Below are 19468 nucleotides of genomic sequence, written 5' to 3'. Positions count from 1 at the left end.
ACCATCAGTGGCACACATGCTCTTCCAGAAATGGGGTGAACCCTGCTGCGATCTTTTCACCTGTCCTTCCAACACCAAGTGCAGTTAGTATTTTGCCCTGACCCCCCCCCCCTTCTGGGGGAGTCCTCCAGAGATGCTGTGATCCATGATTGACCCCCTAGTCTTCTTTATGCCTACCCTCCTCTTCCCCTGATACTTAAATTCTTCCAGAAAGCTCAGAGGTTGAAATGCTGAGTCATCCTCATTGCCCTGTTCTGCCCTTGACAAGTTTGGTTCCCCTTCCTGTGGTCTCACCTTGTATGTTCTCCTTGGACTCTTGATACCATTCTGGATCTTCTGTCCCATCCTTTGGGCTACCCACATCCAGATGTTCTCAGCCTAAAGCTAACTGCTTGGCTGCTGCACTTTCTTTGATGGCTAGAACTCCTGGGCTGTCCTCTCCTGTTCAGAAGATTTTGATTGCAGCTCATAAGGCCTCTACCAGGAATTTACTCTAGCAAATGAAGATATTTTCTATCTGGGTGTAGCAGCATCAGGTAGACCCTTTCACGGCTCCTATTCCCAGTATTCTGGATTTCTTAGCTCACATTTTGAACAGTGGAGCTAGTTTTTCTACATTCAAGGTAGTTAGCAGCCTTCTCAAATTTTCATATTGGTGAAGATTCTACATATTTAGCATCTACAAAAATATGTAAGGCATTTTTAAGGGGCACTTTTCTACTTTGGCCTCCATTCAAGGATCCTATGCCTCTTTGGGACCTCACTTTGGTGTTAAAAGCCATCATTTCTGCACCTTTTGAACCAGCTGCCACAGTTGAGTTTCAGTTTTTGTCTTGGAAGATGGCATTCTTAGTTGATATCACCACTGCTAAGAGGGTCTCTGAACTTCAAGCCTTGTCCATTAAACCTCCTTGCCTTATCTTCCACAAGGACAGAATGACTCTTCGCACTAATCCTTCCTTTATGCCAAAGGCTGCTTCAGAGGTTAACATAATGAAGTCATTAATCTCCCAGTCTTTTTTCCTAATTTCCAAAACAATGAAGAGTACAAGCTTCATATACTTGATGTACACAGACAGCTACATTTTTACTTGGATAGGACAAAAACCAACAGAAAATCAGACCAACTTTTTGTTTCCTTTGCTAACTCTAGATTAGAAAGATCAATCACCAAAGTGACTTTAGCTAATTGAATTTCAAAATGTATTCCATTGGCGTATTCAAATAAAGGAATTCCTATACCAACTCAAGTCAAGGCCCATCCCACTATTCCACTAGGCCTGTGTCCACCTCTGCTGCTTTTTGGTCCAGAGTTCCAGTTGATGAGATTTGTTCAGCAGCTACTTGGTCTTTCTCTCATACCTTCATATTCCATTATGAATTGGATGTCTGTTCCAGGGGCAGCGCCTCCTTCAGCTCTGCCATGCTCCGAAATATCCTTCTATGGCAGCCACCCAGGGATTATGTAGCTGGGGACTCTGTCCCACAGATTAAGGACCAAATGAAGACAACAACTTCCGTTAAAGAAGTTATGTTCTTACCATAATGTGCCATCTGAGTTGTTGCTTCATTTGTCTTCAACGGTCAACCCCGCCCCCATCCTTCCCCCCTTCCTCAGGTCCTAGGAGGACTTGGCAGAGGTACATACAGATTTCTTCCACTTACTTTATCACTCAAGCTCCTGATGTACTCTTGGGTTTAGTGTGGCGGATGCTTGATTGTGCTTAGGGAATGTTTTTTTTCTTAGCAGCAGCAAACTCGATCTGAGGGGTGGAGGGAGACTGGGTAGGATAGGAGGAGCTCAGTTTTTTCTGCTCCAAGGCTGGAGTATACAGCCGAGTCAGATCCAATGTCAGATCCATGACTCACAAGTTGAAGACAAATGAAGCAACAACTCAAATGGAATTTTATGGTGAGAACATAACCTTTTTTTCTTTTTCTTTTTTTTTTTTTGAGTTCTAAGGTGGAGTTTTCCTTTAAGCATTTTAAGCATTGTAGGCTGATCTTTCAGGGAATTCTGAGCTAACTAACTACTTATTTCCAAGAGGTCAACTTACTGTTCTGTCCAGTATTTTTGATATGCAAGAGTATGTATGGAATGAAGATTGTACAATTGTCTTATCATAAAATGGATCTTCAAGACGTTTTCTTTTGAAGCAGTTAATATCATGTCCAGCTACCTATGGGGTGAGGAAGGGTAGGGTGGGTGTACAAGCTTATCCCAAGGTCAATTTTTTTTTTCTTCATAAGGACCTGTTTTATGGCGGTTTTTCTCATCCTGTGCCTTAGTAGTAACAGCGCCTGCAACTGCTGTTGAGCCAAAAGAAAACAAAATGGTAAATTGATGGCTGTTTTTTTGTACTGATGAAAAAATTGTTTGACAGGAGAAACTGATGTGCAACTGTGGATGCACATGCTATTGAATGCGTGTGTGTGTGAGTGCACACATGCATGTGGGAGTGTTATAACACAGCACCCCACCTGATGTGTGTGTGTGTGTGTGTGTGTGTGTGTGTGTGTGTGTGTGTGTGTGTGTGTGTGTGTGTGAGTGAGTGTTATAACACAGCACCCCCACATGATTAATGTGTGTGTGTGTTACTGTTATGTGTAGTATAGATTGCTTGTACATTTGGAGTTTACAACTGTCTAACTTTTGGAATACAGATTGTCTTGAAGAAAGTGAATTTGGGCATTGCCATTAGAACATTTGTATCATATCGAAACAACAATGTGAACAGACATGGAAAGTAAAAGGACTATTTTTCTGTTTTGTTGTGAATCTGATGCTTGCTTATCTTAACTCATATTACCCATACATCGAGAAAGGCAAACATTTGCCAGAGAAGTTCTAGCTCCTTCCTGTCCGAGTTCCAGTGTTCCCATCCTAGTAGTTCCAGTTGTGGTAAGGACCTCATGTTATTACACCACTCCATGAGATATATACCAGAAATGTATTCTGATTATTATGTGGTTAATCATACACTGATATTGCTAATTGACCACTTGGTATTTTGATTTTTTTTGTCTTGTATTTCATGATGATATATTTTTTTTCTTTTTAAGTCTCGAGTAACTTTTGATGAAGTTTCAACCTTTCTAATGTTTCTAAGACCAGAGGAGTCTCTAAGCAGAAAAACTTCTCTGTGGAATCAGGTAAGACATTTTGCTGCCTTTTGCCAGTGGCATTTCTTGTAGAGACGTACTTTGGTATGAAATGAATGCTTGATCCTACTTGATATGAAATGAGTGCTCGATCCTTTTTACAGTTAATTTTGCAGTTTAAAGGCAAGCAGGAGTAGTATCAAACAGCAGTTATGAATAAGGAATGGAGACAAACCAAAACATCCCAATAATGTGTTCAACGGAGGATCATTATTGCATTAGCTTAAGCTGTTTGGGTTATATCCAGCTAAGGATATGAACAATCGGCTAGCTTTTCAAAGCTTAAGTGTGCTTTCTGTATGCTCTGCTGCCAGGGGCTCGAGCAAAGTTCAATATAAAAGGCAGTTAGAGCACCAGAAAGCTTCAGTACTTTCTTATACTAAAGTGCACTCCATCTGCAGGCTTCGTGGAATAAACTAATAGTATTCCTTCAGGGCTGGACAAATAAATTCCCTTCAGGGGAAAAATCTTCCACTGAAATATTGTTTTTGAAGAAAAACTGTGTTTCTCTGTAAACGTTATTTACCTTTATCTAGGAAATGTTATAATGTAATGTTGTTCAATCTCGCCATTCATTCTTCACTGATGGGTTTGGAGCCGATCCTCAGTTCCGACACGGCCGACTAGCAAGCTCAAAGTTCTCCAGTAGCTCGAGACCCAACCCCTTATCCCACAGTGCACTGCTGGAATTACCCCAGATCTAGTTTGCCGCGTTGCTCGAGACTATTGTGGGAATTTTCAACTTTCAGCAAGTTTTTCTGTTGCATTTTTATATCTTTCTATTATAATAATTATATAGTATCACTTAGTTTAGCAGAGTTTTCTGTTTTTTCCCCCTTTTCCCAGTAAATCTTTACTGATTGCCTTTGGCCTGTTGGCCTTGGGCCTTTTCTTACAGCTTGTTACATTAGAGTTGCCCCTTTTGGGCTTTTTGATATTGGATTACTCATGTTACTAGTTGCCTTTTTGGGCTGTTTGTGCTGTCATTTTGCATTGCTGTTTGTAGTGAATTAGATTGCTCTTTCTGAGTTAAACTATCTTATATAGTTAAATAGGGTTGTTTTTTGATCTTGTGAATTTTTTTCAGGTAGTTAGTTGCTATGTCTGAAGAAAGGAAAAAGCATCCTAAGTCTGGGTTCAAAAAGTGCCCAGACTGCAGACAAAAGATGCCCATATGCAGTATGCGTACTGTTTGAGTGAGGTGCACCTGCAGGAGTCATGCATTATCTGCCACTTAATTTCTACTCGAGTGCTTGCAGAAAGGAAGAGGAAGTTAATTGACAGGGGTATTTTTAAACACCCTTTCTCAGAGGCATTGTCTGACCAGGATGGGGCCAGCAAATCGTCCAAATCTTCCTCAGAATCCAGGACAAAGAAAGGGAAAAAGTTGGAAAGTGTTATGACTTCAGCTCCACTGACTTTGGAGCCGACAGTCTGTTCTTTTCGGACCCAGGACACTGCTTTGGAACCGGTTGCCGAAAAACCTCCCTCTCTACTTCTCCAATTGGCTCCATCTATTCACTCCTCCAGGTCTTCGGTCAGCCTGTCCGATCTGGATATGGACCGGCTGGTTCAGAAGCTCTTAAAGGCACCAGGCCTAGCTAAATTGCTGTCTGCTCAGACCCAACCGTCTGAGTCGAAGACCATTACTCCTGAATTGTCTGCTCCTCCTCCGAGCCATACCGGACCTTCGGAGCTGGAGGAGGCCGACCTGATGATTGTGGATCCCTTGGAGCCGACACCTGCTCCAAGGTCGTCTGTTCCATCTGCTTGGATGTCCTCGGCGCTGACCGGGGACTCTAGGAGCCGACATTCTCCGGTCGGGTCCAGGGTGGATAGTCGCACCGACTTGGTGCCGACTCTTCCTCTCAGGGCTTCAGCTCGGGTGAGCTTGGCTCCTACCTTGGGCTCGGAGCCCACGGCGTCGGTGCGGGAGGGGATCGTGGCTCCTCCTGATCAGTCAACTCCTTCTCATCGGAGCCGTGGTGCATTCGAAGCCATGAGGCGAGTGTTGTCTCCTAAGACTACCTCATCTCCAGGTCTGGCCTCTTCCTCCCCTAAAGTGCCTGTGTCAGTTTCTGTTTCCTCCAGTCATCCCAAGCGTAAAGACCCACAGCCTCAGGTAGCCCCACAGGGCGCTCCCTGCTCTTCTGAGACCGCTCCAGAAGTTCCCCCTGAAGAAGTCCCCAGGAAGAGATTATGCAAGAGGAGACATTTGGACTCCACACAGGAGTCTCTAACATCAGACACCGACTTGGATGAATCAGAAGGGTCCCATAGATCCCCCCTCTAAGGACATCTCCTTTGCGGAGATTCTTGAAATTCTTAGGCAGAGGGGTGATTGGCAGTCCAAGAGCCCTACTGAGGATGAGTCGGTTCTCCTGAAGGAGTTCTGGTCTCAATCTTCCACCTCTTGGGTGTCTTCGCCCTATGATGAGCTTATGGATCTGGTCTCTCGTAGGGCATGGGAGTCACCAGAATCTATGGAACCTGTCCCTCGGAGGCCTAATAAGTATATTTCTGCCTCTGTAGATAAGTCCTTTTTGACCAAGGGAGTCCCTGTTGATGCCATGGTGGTGGTGGCAGCTACCAAAAAGGAAATGTCTGAGACTTTCTCGTCTATCCATCCTCCTAACAGAGAATCCAGGATCATGGATAGATATGGAAACGCATGTTTAGTTCAGCGACTTTCTCACTCAGATCACTGAACTACTTGACCCATTTTACCAGACTGCAGAGAGATCTCCTTAAGGAGTTGGGAGATACTCTTCAGGGTGCTGTAGCTGCGAGTGTATCCGACAAAGTTGCTACCCAGCTTGTTACCCTTAATTCAGTAGTTAACTCGTCCATGCGTCTTATATCTTACGCAGCTGATGGTTCGAGTAGAGCTGCAGGTACAGGAATTGCTCTTCATAGACATGCCTGGATGTGACTCTGTTCCTTCGCGGAACCCTTCAAGTCTTCCTTTACGAATACCCCGTTTGACGGCTCATTCTTGTTTGGGCCAAAGGTGAAGGAGACTTTGACCAGGTGTGAACAAGAAGGAAAGACTCTGTCTGCCGTCGGAGTCTGTTTTTCCACCCCCACTCGACCCTTTCCTAAAGGTCGGGGTGGGGGGAGATGTGGTTCCGGAAATCCCAAGAAGCCTTTCAAGACACACGTCTAGAGCCCCCCCCTCCAGAGGCAGAGGAGGGGGTTACCATGGAAGACGCCATCCTCGCGGCATAGGGGGTCCGCAACACCAGGGTGACAGAGATCACTTCTCTGGTCAGTCCTACCAGTGCTCATGAAGGGAGGCCCGGCTGTCCTACTCTGAACACAGTCTGGGGTCGCTTGTCATTGTACCAAGAAGCCTGGCTAGATATAACAAATGACAATTGGGTACAAAGTATCATTTCCAGGGGGTATTTTATACCGTTCTCCATCCAGCCCCTTCCCGTCAAAAAAATCCCGGATGTTGCACCCAGTCACAGGGAGCAAGCAACAATAGAGGTACGCCGATTTCTAGAAAAAAAGAGTCATCCAGCCAGTCCCGGCAGACCAAACAGGATTTGGAACTTACTCAAGATTCTTTTTGGGTCCAAAGAAAACAGGGGACTGGAGACCCATTTTGGATCTCAGCAGACTCAGCCAATTTGTGAGGAAAGAGAAGTTCTGAATGGTCATGCTACAGTCCATACTTCCCTTTTTAGCGAAAGACAATTGGATGTGCTCGATCGATCTCAAGGATGCATGCTACCACATAAAGATGGCCAGACCATCCAGGGATCACCTGTGTTTCTGTTTGGGAGCCAATCATTATCAATTCCGAGCTCTGCCCTTTGGTCTCACTACAGCCCCCAGAGTGTTCACCAAGTGCATGGCAGTAGTCACGGCTCACCTGAGGCGTCTAGGATTCCAGGTGTTTCTGTACTTGGACGATTGGCTCCTTACCTCCACCACCAGGCATCAACTTCTTCAAGCGAGAGAGGCTACTCTGACACTCTGCAATTGGCTACGCATTACAGTCAACTTCGAAAAGTCTGCCTTGTTGCCATCGCAGCATATCGTTTTATAGGGACAGAATTAGACATGTCAACCACCACTCTTCGTCTTCCACCAGAAAGGGTTTGTATTCTTCACCAACATATCACATCCTTGGTATCAAAGAACAGAGCACCAGCTGCAGAGGTATTGAAAGTACTAGGATTGATGGCAGCAGCAATCTTGGCAGTCCCGTTAGCAAGGATGCATATGAGGATCCTTCAATGGCTCCTATTCACGCAATGATCTTACCAAGAACTTCCAGTGAATCACACAATCCTGATGACGAATTCCTGCAAGAAGGATCTTCAGTAGTGGTGGACATCTCTTCAAGTTACAGTAGTAGTCTCCCTTCATGCTACCCCCTCCAGTTGCCACTGTGACCACGGATGTTTCCCTGATAGGGTGGGGGGGGGGCATTTTCAGGGAAAGACTGCCCAAGGCACATGGACAGATCAAGAATCACATCTGCATATCAATGTCCTGGAGATGAGAGCAGTACTTCTAGTGCTGCAATGCTTTCAGGACTCTCTTCCTCTAGGGACAATTGCAATACAGACAGACAACATGTCAGTGGTCTGGTACCTGAACAAGCAAGGCGGGACCAAGTCTTGCCCCCTTTGCCGAGAAGCCCTCAGAGTATGGCAGTGGGCAGTGTCATCCCAGCGCTTTCTGTTAAAAATGCAAATCCCAGGCAAATCCAACGTCATAGCGGACAAACTGAGCAGGTTAATTTTATTGCCCCACGAATGGTCCGTCAAACAAGAGATTGCGGACAGGATTTTCTGCAAATGGGCCCAGCCTTTCTGTGACCTGTTTACCAGTCATATCAACAACAAATGCAGAAGCTATTTCGCCCTGATTCCCCGGCCAGGTCAATCCCCGAGGGATGCTCTTGTCCATGATTGGCCCCAGGTCTCCTCTACGCATTTCCCCCAATTCCTCTGATAACCAGACTTTTACAGAAAGCAAAGTCGCTGGGACAGACAGTCATCCTTATAGCCCCTCATTGGCCTCGGCAGACTTGGTTTCCGTTTCTTTGCCATCACATTCTGGAAGACCCATCGATCCTGGACCCAGTTCTGGACTTATTGACACATCCGTCAGGAGATCTTCATCCATCATTGCAGACACTGAAGCTAATCGCTTGGCTGCTCCAGTTCCCCGCATAGCCAGGCTTTATAATCTTTCCCATGAAACTAGTCAAATTTTGTTGGCTTCCCATAAGCCTTCCACTAGAAAGTTGTATTGTAATAAGTGGAAGAGATTTTCCATTTGGGCTTCCTCCCATAATATTGACCCTTACCAAGCACCATTGTCTTCTATTTTACATTCTATTTTACAATTCTTGACAGAAATTTTCAACAAAGGAGTAGCGGCTGCTACGGTGCGAGTACAGTTAGCTGCTATATCTAATTTCCATCTAGGGATCGATGGATTGAATATTAAGACTCACCAATTGTCTAAAGCTTTTCTAAAAGGTTCCTTTCACATGAGGCTTCCAGCGAAGACTCCTTATTCTCCCTGGAATTTGAATTTTGTTATCTCGCATCATTCTTCCTCCCTTTGAGCCTGCATCATCTTGTGAGCTAAAATTTTTATCATGGAAAACTATCTTCCTAGTAGCCATCACTTCAACACACAGAGTGTCAGAGCTCCAAGCCCTGTCCATCAAGCCTCCTTATATGGTCTTTCATGCTGACACAGTATCTCTCAGGACAAACCCATCTTTTTTGCCTGAAGTATGTTCAGAGATTAATATCAATCAAGTCATTGAGTTGCCTGTTTTCTTCCCTAATCACACCAAAAAATTGGAATATATGTTGCACAAACTTAATGTTCACAGACAACTTAGATTTTATTTAGACAGAACAAAAGAGATTAGGAAATCAGATCAGCTTTTTGTGTCTTTTTCTAAGGCCAGGAAAGGTAAACCAGTCGCCAAAACAACTCTAAGTGGCTGTCGGATTGTATCACTTACACCTATTCTTGTCATAACATGCCCTTGTCTAGTAAGGTGAAGGCTCATTCAACCAGAGCAGTTTCTCCCTCTTCAGCCTTTCAAGCCAAATTACCTCTAGACAACATCTGTGCGGCCGCCACATGATCTAAACCTCACACTTTTATAACTCATTACAAAGTGGATAAGGCCTCCAGGGACAGGGCTTCATTTGGTTCTACGGTTCTGAAGAGTGTACTTCTGTGAGCCACCCAGGGTTAGGGTGCCAGGGACGCTACCCATCAGTGAAGAATGAACGGCGAGATTGAACAACTTCACATAAAGAAGTTATGTACTCGCCATAACTTTCCATGTGAGTTGTTCCATCTCGACTTTATTCTCACGTCCCTTCCTCCTTCCCCCTCCTGGCTGGCAGTTGACCTGGAGGCTGTCCTCATCCTGGTTTCTCAATGTGTCTTCATTCCTAGGCAGAATAATTATAGTATCTCTATATGGTACGCAGCAAACAAGATCTGAGGACATTCCAGCAGTGCATTGTGGGATAAGGGGTTGTGTCTCAAGCTACTGGAAAACTTTGAGCTTGCTAGTTGGCCGTGTCGGAGCCGAGGATCGGCTCCCAACCAGTCAGTGAAGAATGAAGGCGACATGGAACAACTCACATGGAACGTTATGGTGAGAACATAACTTCTTTTTTTGAACTGTCTGTCTGTGCAAAAGAGATTTTTTCAGTTGAGAATGTCTGTGTGAAAAAATGTGTAAGTTTTTTGACTATTTTTTCCTACATTGTCATGTAAAATAATTGTGTTTGGGGACTGTCTTTAAAACTTTTTACCTCAAAACATGATCTGGATGGTCACTTGCTTTACCAACGTGTGCAGGCTTTGCTACCCACCTTGCCTAGTACTCTCTTCGACTGAACCATGAAGTAGATACCCGTCTCCTTGGTTCTTCCTTCTCTCATCCAAGAGAAGTGTATTTTTTTGGAGCCTTGGGTCTGGCCAATTATATTACTGCCTCAGCTGCTGAATGATGACTGCCCAGACTGGGTTCCTTAGGCCACTTGTTGTTTCTGAGTCACTCTGATGAAGCACCTGCAGCCACTAAGAACCGAGAGTCAGTCATGTCTTCGATGCCTATTTTTGTTAGCTCTTAACGGGCAAGGCAGAACCATTGTTGTCACTCTCAGGGGAAGTAGCAGATAGCGATTCACCACTTAGCAGAGTTAGGTGTTTGACCCATATCCCTGCCATGGGTCAGTCTTTTTCCAAGGAATTTCCCAGGAAAACCAAACCAGTCAGGTGTGTGACTTCTCATGTTCTCTCTCTTTTGAACAGGTAAGACGTACTGGGATTACTAAAGGGATTTCTTCTGGCCTTAAATATATATATTTTTTTATTTCATGTTCTCCACTGACTGTTAATAGGAAAATAAAAAGATTTCCCTCTTTTCTGTCAATTATTTCTGTTCAGAAGTCCAGGGCCTGGAAGAGGAATATTTTTCTCCAGTATTTCTTCTTAAGCTGAAGGTTAGATTTCTAAGGAAAGTATTCATTAGATTTCTATGCGGTATAGTTTTCTTTTCTGAAACTATAGTAGGGTTGCCACCTTTTAACAAGGCCAAAGCGGGACATGGGGGTGTGGCCAGTATGACAGGGGGTATGACCAATATGACACTGGCCACACCTCCACCACAACATCACCAGAGGTGTTAAAGGAGATACAGTAATACAGTTATGGATACAACATTGTGACATTACAGCATACTGAAAACTCAAACCATTTAAATGAAGTGAACTATTACTGCAAAAAAACATGACTCAGTTGTAACAGTAAATAAACTTTAAAGGAATAAAAAAACACACTACTCATTAAACAGACACTTGTTTATTTAAAAAGTAAAAAAAAATTCATAAACCAACCATGACTATTCAGAAAGAAAACTTAAAAAAATCTACATACCGCATACAAGCCAAGTATAAAATTAAGACTTTTTATTGTCAGTTAAAGCTAAAGCAAAGGAAAAAACACAAAACTACATACTGTACCCTAGTACTACATATTGCACACTAGCAAATTAAAGCTAAAGCAAAGAAAAACACAAAATTACAAACTGCACCCTAGTACTCTATACTGCACACTAGTACACTAAATCACTTTTTTTTTAAAGTGTATTTTGAATTTGATTTTATGGCTTGAAGAAGAGCCCGATTTGAAACAATATTTGAGTAAAAGTCACAACATTTCATCCAGTAATTTACAGTCATCATTAGTTTGGCTTTTAATGTTGTCATGTTCGATTCTCAGCTAAAGCGTCTTCTGTGTGGAGACATGCGTGAATGGGCGTACCTTCGTTGAAGGTTGTGCATCAGGGCTGGCAACTCGGTACGTAAAAGTCTACTGCCAATCATTAGCGGACCGGAGTTCTGCTGTGGTGACCCCTAACCGGGAAAAGCCGAAAGATACAACAACAACAGCATTAGTTTGGCTTTTAACAAGTTCACACTACATTGGTTTTGCACATCTGTCCATTTACCTTTCACCAAAGAAAAAACTCTTTTTGCAAATGCGTTTGAGGTCAGTATAGATAAAACCCTAGCAATTACCGGATATAGTGTAGTCAGTTCAGGCCCTTCTTTGAAAAGCTTCAGCCACTTCTCTCCTGGGGTCAAGCTTGTGTTACATAACTGTTCGAGAAAGGGCCTAATTGCTAAGTAGTCCCTAAAAAGATAGTCTTCGTCTACATCCTGCAGACTCAGGGCAGTGGTCACATTAAGTCACTGAAAGCAAAGGGCTCATTTAGAGATAATTTAGACAGTGTAAACAAGTAGTTGCTTTCAGTAATATCAAACCACTGTTCCAGGTATTTCTCTGCTGTCTCCAAGGTCACAATGAAGTCTCTTTTCAGTTTGTTAGCAGAAGTGCTGTCTAATGTGCTCATAAGTGCCCTAAGTTTCCCTCCAAAGAAAGCACCTTCAGCTCTTGCCTGCAGTTTTTGCTTCAGAGAGACCATTGCACAAAAAGTTTCCATGGCAGTAAGTGCTGATTTTTCTAATGTACTTATATGTTCATTAAAATCAACAAGAACAGCACAGAGAAAGTGCAAATAGTACTAGGGTAGCGTAGGCAATTCATTCTCACCATGCTCATTAGCTGAAATGTACTGCTATATCTGCCAGGGAGGTCTCCTCTTCTCCCTGGGAGAGGAAATATGACTGGAGCACTGGGAGATTTTTCACTACTCTTTCAATGGCTGGGAGTAGTGATTATCAGCCCCATAGCCCCATAAGCTGAAATGCTGTTCCAGGGCAAGGAGTGCCTTTCCATAATGTTGGAAATTTTCTGTGAAATAGCCTGTGCAGATCCATCAGGGTCATAGAAGTCCAAAAGGCCATTCACCACCCCTTCTTCTTTAGAAAAATACCTCACAACAAGTGGAAATAATTTTATGTTCCCCTTGTTGGAAGCATCTGATGAAATTGCAAATGAAGTGCCTGGTTTTTGAAGGTCATGCAGGAGGCATTCCAATGAGTGCGGTCCCAAAACATTTTTGACTATGGCTTCAGCCTTGGTTCTTCCACAAGATAGTTTCTTTGCAGTGTCCGAGTCACTGTACAACTGGCTGGCCAAATTTACTGCACAGTCCAAGCTGTTATAGGAAATATTGTGCTTAACAGCATGGAACACCTCAGAGGCTTCTGCTGCAATGATCCTAAGTCCTGGTCCCTCAAGGTTTGCGTTCCTTGCCCACTTTGTCATCAGGTGAGTGGATTTAGCTTGAAGAATAGCAGTCTTATGTTGTTCAGTTGCCTCATGTCGTGCAACATCGTTTCTTCCACCGTGGGTTACTAGAAATTCTCTCTTGCAGTACCTGCAGAACGCTTTGACATCACTGCATCTCTCAATCCAGTCGAATTCTGTTTTCCAAACATCCTGCCACTTGCACATTCTCTTGCTGCCGGTTGACTGTGATGAAGCTGCTGCTCTCTTCATGCTTGAATCTGTACTTACCTGATATGCAACATATTTACTAAAACTGTGTTAGTGGGTGCAGTAACATACTGCTGCACAGCACAAATGAACTGGCTCAAAAAACATTGACAAACGAAAGAACTGGCTCGAAAAACATTGGCACACAAAAGAACTGGCTCGAAAAACATTGGCACGCAAAAGAACTGGCTCGAAAAACATTGGCACACGAAAGAACTGGCTCAAAAAACATTGGCATGTGAAAGAACTGGCTTGAAAAACATTGGAATGCGAAAGAACTGGCTTGAAAAACATTGGCACTTGAAAGAGCTGGCTTGAAAAACATTGGCATGTGAAAACTGGCCTGAAAAACAGTGACACTCAAAAAAAAAAAATGGCTTGAAAAACAGTGGCACTCAAAAGAACTGGCTCAAAAAACATTGGCATGCGAAAGAACTGAGGAATGGAGCAGAAAAGAGTTAACATTACAGTTTGAAAAAGGTCAAATAGTAAATGAGGTAATGTAGCGGGCATTTTGGCCATTGAAAACTAACATTAACACAGCTCGTAGAAAATGAAATGCATTATTTTTACCACCGAACATGCCCCCCACCTCACCCCACCCCTCAAGAAAAAAGTTAACCACATTTTCACTGAACCAAAAAAACACTAAAATGAATGCACAGCGGATACCGTAGACTTGATGTAGCTTTTGACCACAGCAGTTAAAAGAAATGTATGGCACTAATTTACACAGTGCAATGATCTAGTAATGAACATGCCCAACAGCAGCACTGGTCGTAATCGGATTATAATGAAAACAGTACATTGCAAGTTTATTGAGTCACTAAAACACAAAATACAAACTTTGCTACTTATAAAAGCAAACTACCCTTTAACAACGACATGGTTTAGCACAATCTCAAATACACTGCATTAACTTCTGAGCATGCATCTACAAAAAAATAAATAAATAAACAGGAAAAAAAGTCCGTAAACATTTTACCTTTTAAAAATACTTCCTGCAAGAGAAGTAAAATAAACTACAATATACAGCAGACTCCATGGACTCCTTTTACCTCAAAACATAGCAATTAATAGTAATTTACCCAGCACAGCGATGCAATAAACAGGCCCAAGTAAAAGTAGCACACCTATATTCACATTACAAGCAAAGCAGGACAGTTTAACCTTATTAAAAATGCATGAAAAAGTAAATGCACACATTTACAAGTATAAATGAAAACAATCTTGAAATGGCTTCTGCAAGTTGGCAACATGTACCTACTAGAATAATAAATGCACTACATTAACTGATAACATTCCCCCTCAAAAGGTAGACTTGTACCACATACACATTGACTTGTAAGAACTAACAGGAAAAATTACCCAAACAGTATATCCTAACTTCCTGAAAACAGCATTAAATTGCACACATTTCCACACAAAAAAAGTGCAAACTATGCTCGAACATTTTCTATCTGCAAACAGAAAATACCCAGAAAAAGCTACAACAATAGAAATACATAACACTAAATTTATATTTCACTGCCCCCCACCAGAAATAAACAAAACTTCTATACACACAGTTCAGCCTTTTAAAAGTAATGCTTCCAAATCATACCCCCAAGAACAATACCAATTACATATGCATACAGGTTTTATACCTTTAAAAACTACTACTCAAAAATCTCAAAATAAAAACTGCACAGATTTAAATACTGCATACTACATCCCCATCTACCTCTAAACATTAAAAACTTAAAGCACAATATTCCCATTTTAAATAACTAAAGCCACAAAATACTATGTTATGTACTTACCACTATCACAGTTTTTGCTGGGCTAGCTTGCTTCCTTCCTGTTGGAATGGCTAGTTGGATGACTGGCTCTGTCTGCTCACGTGGCTGGGCTGGCTGGCTAGCAGGCACCCTTGCAGGCTGGCTTCTTTGCTGGCTGGCTGGCTTATTTGCTGGCTAGCTGGCTGGCTTCTTTGCTGGCTGGCTTCTTGGCTGACTTTGCTACTAGGATTAGAAATTTCAGACGTTAAATATTTCCTTAATCCTTAGCAGCTGTAGAGCACTAAGACAAAACTGCCCTACAGCTGCGACCTTTATTGGGCTCTTCTAGGTGAATCCCCACCCCCTCCAATCCCTGAATTACACCACCCGGACCTAGCAGGGAATCCCTCTAACTGCAGTTCCAGGTTGGTGACGTAGCCGCATTGCCGTGGAAAAACAGGAAGTATTTTTGGCTTTTCCATGGCAACGGCAATTCGAGAGCATTAAAAGTGGAAAACGGGACTTTTAAAGTCCCACTGTCTGTGAATGCAGGAAACGGGATGAGAAGGCTCAACCCGTGAGTGTCCCGCTGACAACGGGATGGGTGGCAGCCGTAAACTATAGTGTAAACTATAGCAAAGTGAAAGATTTGTTTCATTGGGAATCTACTGAAATCCCTATCTCCCAGCAGAACTATTATGACTTTTGTTACAACTGAATTTTCCTCAGCTTGTAGGCTTTACTTCCTGTTTCATCAGCTCTACAGGATGTTTTCTTAATAGCTTGTTGTATACTTAACAATCGGCCACATGCTCCTAAAACATCTGATAGATTGTACATAGTACCTCAGACACTTGAATAGCCTTTTTCATATCCCATGTCTGATCCTGCAGTTGTTTCCTTATCAAAACAGTCTCGCTTTGTATTTTGGTGAATGCTACCCCATTTCCTCTTTCTGGATGGGAAAGGTTTGATAGATTCAGGACTAAATTTAATTATTTTTCTGTTTTATCCTTCAGAAAATGGAATTGCCAGGTTCGTGTGTTAAAAAAAACTATTTTTTACTGGCTTCTTTTGAGAACATGAGAAAGTTAATTGTTAACCTTCCATCTATAGAGGTTACTATTTCATTGAATATCTTATTGTCTGTGTTGCTGATGTAACCAAAGTGTTGTTATGATTCTGCTGATACTGTATCCAGAGCTGCTGATTCTGTTTTAGTTATGAAGAATATTGCTTGGTTGCATTCTCAAACCTTTCCTTAAGAAGTTAAAGTTGTTCTGTTCGGTCCTTCTACTGCTGTGGTCCTAAACATTTGTTGCTAGAAGGATAATGGTTTAAGGAGTTTTTCTCATATACAGCTTTATTCTAAAATAAAAAAAAAAATGCTCTTTCCATTTCAGGACTTTTTTCCCCCAAGAATGCATCTAGCAGCCTAGCACAGATCAAACAGTTCATATATTTAAATAAAATTGCATGGAGTTGCCTTCCAGTGCCAGGAACAATCCCAAAAAGTATGTATGACAACTTGCCTTTTCTAGTTCCCCCCAACCCTTGCAATCTCTTTAATCTGTCCTTAAGTCAGGGTTTCATTTTCCCCAGTGTCGTCATGTTTTCTTAGGTGAGTTCTGGGAATATTCCTACAGGAATTCAGATGGCAGTGGGAGTCCCTTCCTCTTTTTTTGCGAATCCTTCCTTATTCTGTGAACAAAACTTTTTGCTTCTTTCCATTTCTGGAGCTAATGTTGTCTCAGCAGGTAAGAGTACTTATGACTCCAGGTCCGAGAGACAGAGGTTTTTATTCAAACATCTTCTGTTGCCAAAGAAAGACAGAACTTAGAGAACAGTCCTGTTTATCTGTGTTACTGTCCTCAGTTTCATAGTTATGCTAGACATAAAAGATGATTATCATCCGATTTCAGATTGTGTTTTTAAGATTTTGTGTGTCTGTTTTAGCATTTGGACAATCCTTTGCAGCAAGGCTATTTGTAAAGTGTTTGGCTCCAGTAATTGCTTATTGCAGACTGCAAGACATTCACGTCTTTCAGTTTTGAGACACTAGTCTTATTTGCAGACTTTTTCAACCCAAATGTTAGGATTCTTTGACAGCTATCAAGGAGCTCCTTTTAAATCTGTGGTTTCAGTGAATGTTCTGAAATCATCTTTCTTTCCTTCCTACAGATTAGTTTTTCTGGGAAGTTTTTGAATGCATCCCTAGGAAAGAGAGTCTTTCTTGGGATAGATTAGAACTCTATAAAGAAAACTTCTGGATCTTTTCAACCAGGCACTTTCTTCTGCCTGTAAGTATCAGGATTTTGGGTTTCCTGGCCTCTGTGATTATCATGATCCCATAGCAGTCTTTACATGAGAAAAGGCTAGACTATATGAGAAATTTCCATGGATATTTCTGGTCAGACCTCAGCATCAGCACTGTTTATCCTTTCAAATTCCAGTGTTGTGATTTGTAAGAAGGGAGTTACAGTGGTGGGTAGACCAAGTACAGTATCTTTTGGTCCAGGTCTCCCCTTCTTCCTTCCACCTCCTTGGCAATCCGTCACAGTCAACTCTTCAGACTTTGTTTGGGAGACTATATTAAAGGGGTTTGAAAGTGCAAGGTCTGTGGAACAGAAAGAACAGACAAAAGTATATACACTTCAAAGAGATGTTGGCAGCCGTCAATTCTCTTTTGGCCTTAAATCATCTCTGGCCCACGTGAAATCTGCAAGTTAGCACATGTATCATCTTTGCAGAATTGTCGTGATTGCTTGGGTGGCAGTATCACCGCTCATTTGGACTCTTCAGGCTTCTTACATTAAGTCGGAGCAAGCTGTTGCATCAGACAGGCTGTTCAGGACCAGTATAGACCCTTAACAATGAGATCTACTACCGTGTTTTTCCAGAGATGGATCCAACTGTGGGAACACGTCATATAGTTATTTTTGCCTCCTTTCAAAACACACACATTTTTCTGCAGGATTCTCTGCAGCAGACCTGGAATGCAAATGGTTTCTCATTCCGGTTATTTCATGTCTTCCATCCTTTCCACTTATACTAAAGGTTATTCTAAAATTTCAGATGGCCTCCCCAAAGATGGTGGCAGTGACTCCCTTTTGGCCTCAGGCATTTGTTGTTCTCTCTTAATCTGATATTGGCCAAGGACAATAACCTCAGATTCCCTACCTTATGGAGTTACTTGCACAAGATGGGTTGTTTGATAAACGGCAACTTGTGTATGGTTTAGTTGACTGCTTGGACTACAGACTGGACTACAGATGCAAGTTTGAAACAGGCCATTGACTGGAAAGTGTAACTGTCAGCCAGGACTGGACAGACGGGCCTGATTTGGATACTGGTCTGGGGAGTAAGGCAGCATCACCCATGTGGTGGGACAGGATGAACTAGCCATATTCTAGGCTCATCTAGATATAGTGGATGTCTATAAGTCCCAGCCTAGGGCATAAGCCAGACTTTCTTGGTCATGATAGAAGGGAGTCCACCATCCACTGCCATGGCAAGCTAGCCATTTGAGATAAATTTGACCTTCCAGGCCAAGGACAACCACAAGGCAATCTTTAGCTATGTCCACAACCTCAAAGGCAGTACAAAATTGTGTACAGAGCTCATTGTAAACGAAGCCGCTTATACTAAGCAAAAGATATAGCAAACCTACTGGCTGATAAATTCAGCTCCAACTTTACCCCTTTCTCCCCCTCACCCTTCCGTCAGGAAATACCATCAAGTATAACTCCCTCTCTGTCACTAGGGAACAGGTCCTTAATGCTTTCTCTAAGGCCAAGAACACGGCATCAATGGGCCCAAACAATATCTCAGGATGCCTTCTAAATAGCATGAAACATGACATATCAGACTGTCTGGAATTGCTGTTTAACTGTAGCCTCCAAACAGGTTTTGTGGATCATGAATGGAGAACAGTGGAAACTACAGACCCATAAGTCTGACTAGTCTTATATGTAAAGCCATGGAAAGAATTATTACAGAAATATCAACAGGAACATGGGGAAACCTCCAGACAATGGATCCATCCCAGTTTGGTTTCATGGCTACTCAACCTGGTGGACTTCTTTGAGCAGGTCACCAAAGCAATGGATGAGGGCAAAATAGTTCACACTGTCTACCTTGACCTGGCCAAGGCATTTGACACAATACCCCATGCCGGATATTGTTGACAAACTCAAGAGTTTAGGTACAAACCTATATGTCACCCAGTGGATAGCCAAATGTCTTACAGACAGGACCCAGGAAATTCGAATTAGGGAGTCCACCTCTATAAAGAGGGTAGTCACAAATGGAGTCCCTCAGTGATTGGTCCTTGGACTGCTCCTTTTTGGCATTTATGTCTCTGAAGTCAAGGCCAATGTCGGTGGTCTCTGGCTGTACAAATTTGCAGATGGTTGCAAATTAGGAGCTGTCATTGAATCTCACACTGACACAAATGTTCTCCAGGATGGGCTGACACAGGCAAACAGCTGGTGTCAGTGCCATGGACTAAAACTAAATGCCAAGAAATGCATAATAGTATCTTCGGGAAGTCATCCATCCCTAGCAACTAGCATATT

General features: G+C 42.6%; 1 protein-coding gene across 1 annotated transcript in view; it reads left to right on the top strand.

Annotated features, from left to right (window-relative positions):
• TARBP1 (TAR (HIV-1) RNA binding protein 1) overlaps positions 1-19468 on the top strand; it is a 2802917-nt gene that overhangs the window by 672003 nt on the left and 2111446 nt on the right. The window contains exon 9 of the mRNA XM_044087106.1: positions 3064-3153. Coding sequence (XP_043943041.1) covers positions 3064-3153 — 90 coding nt within the window. The remainder of the gene's footprint in view (positions 1-3063; positions 3154-19468) is intronic.

Source organism: Protopterus annectens, chromosome 1.part1 (genome assembly GCF_019279795.1).
Source record: "Protopterus annectens isolate FY-2018-M chromosome 1.part1, PAN1.0, whole genome shotgun sequence".
Taxonomy (NCBI): Eukaryota; Metazoa; Chordata; order Ceratodontiformes; family Protopteridae; genus Protopterus; species Protopterus annectens.
Note: the sequence above shows the minus strand (reverse complement) of the source record. Positions and strands in the feature narration are given on the sequence as shown.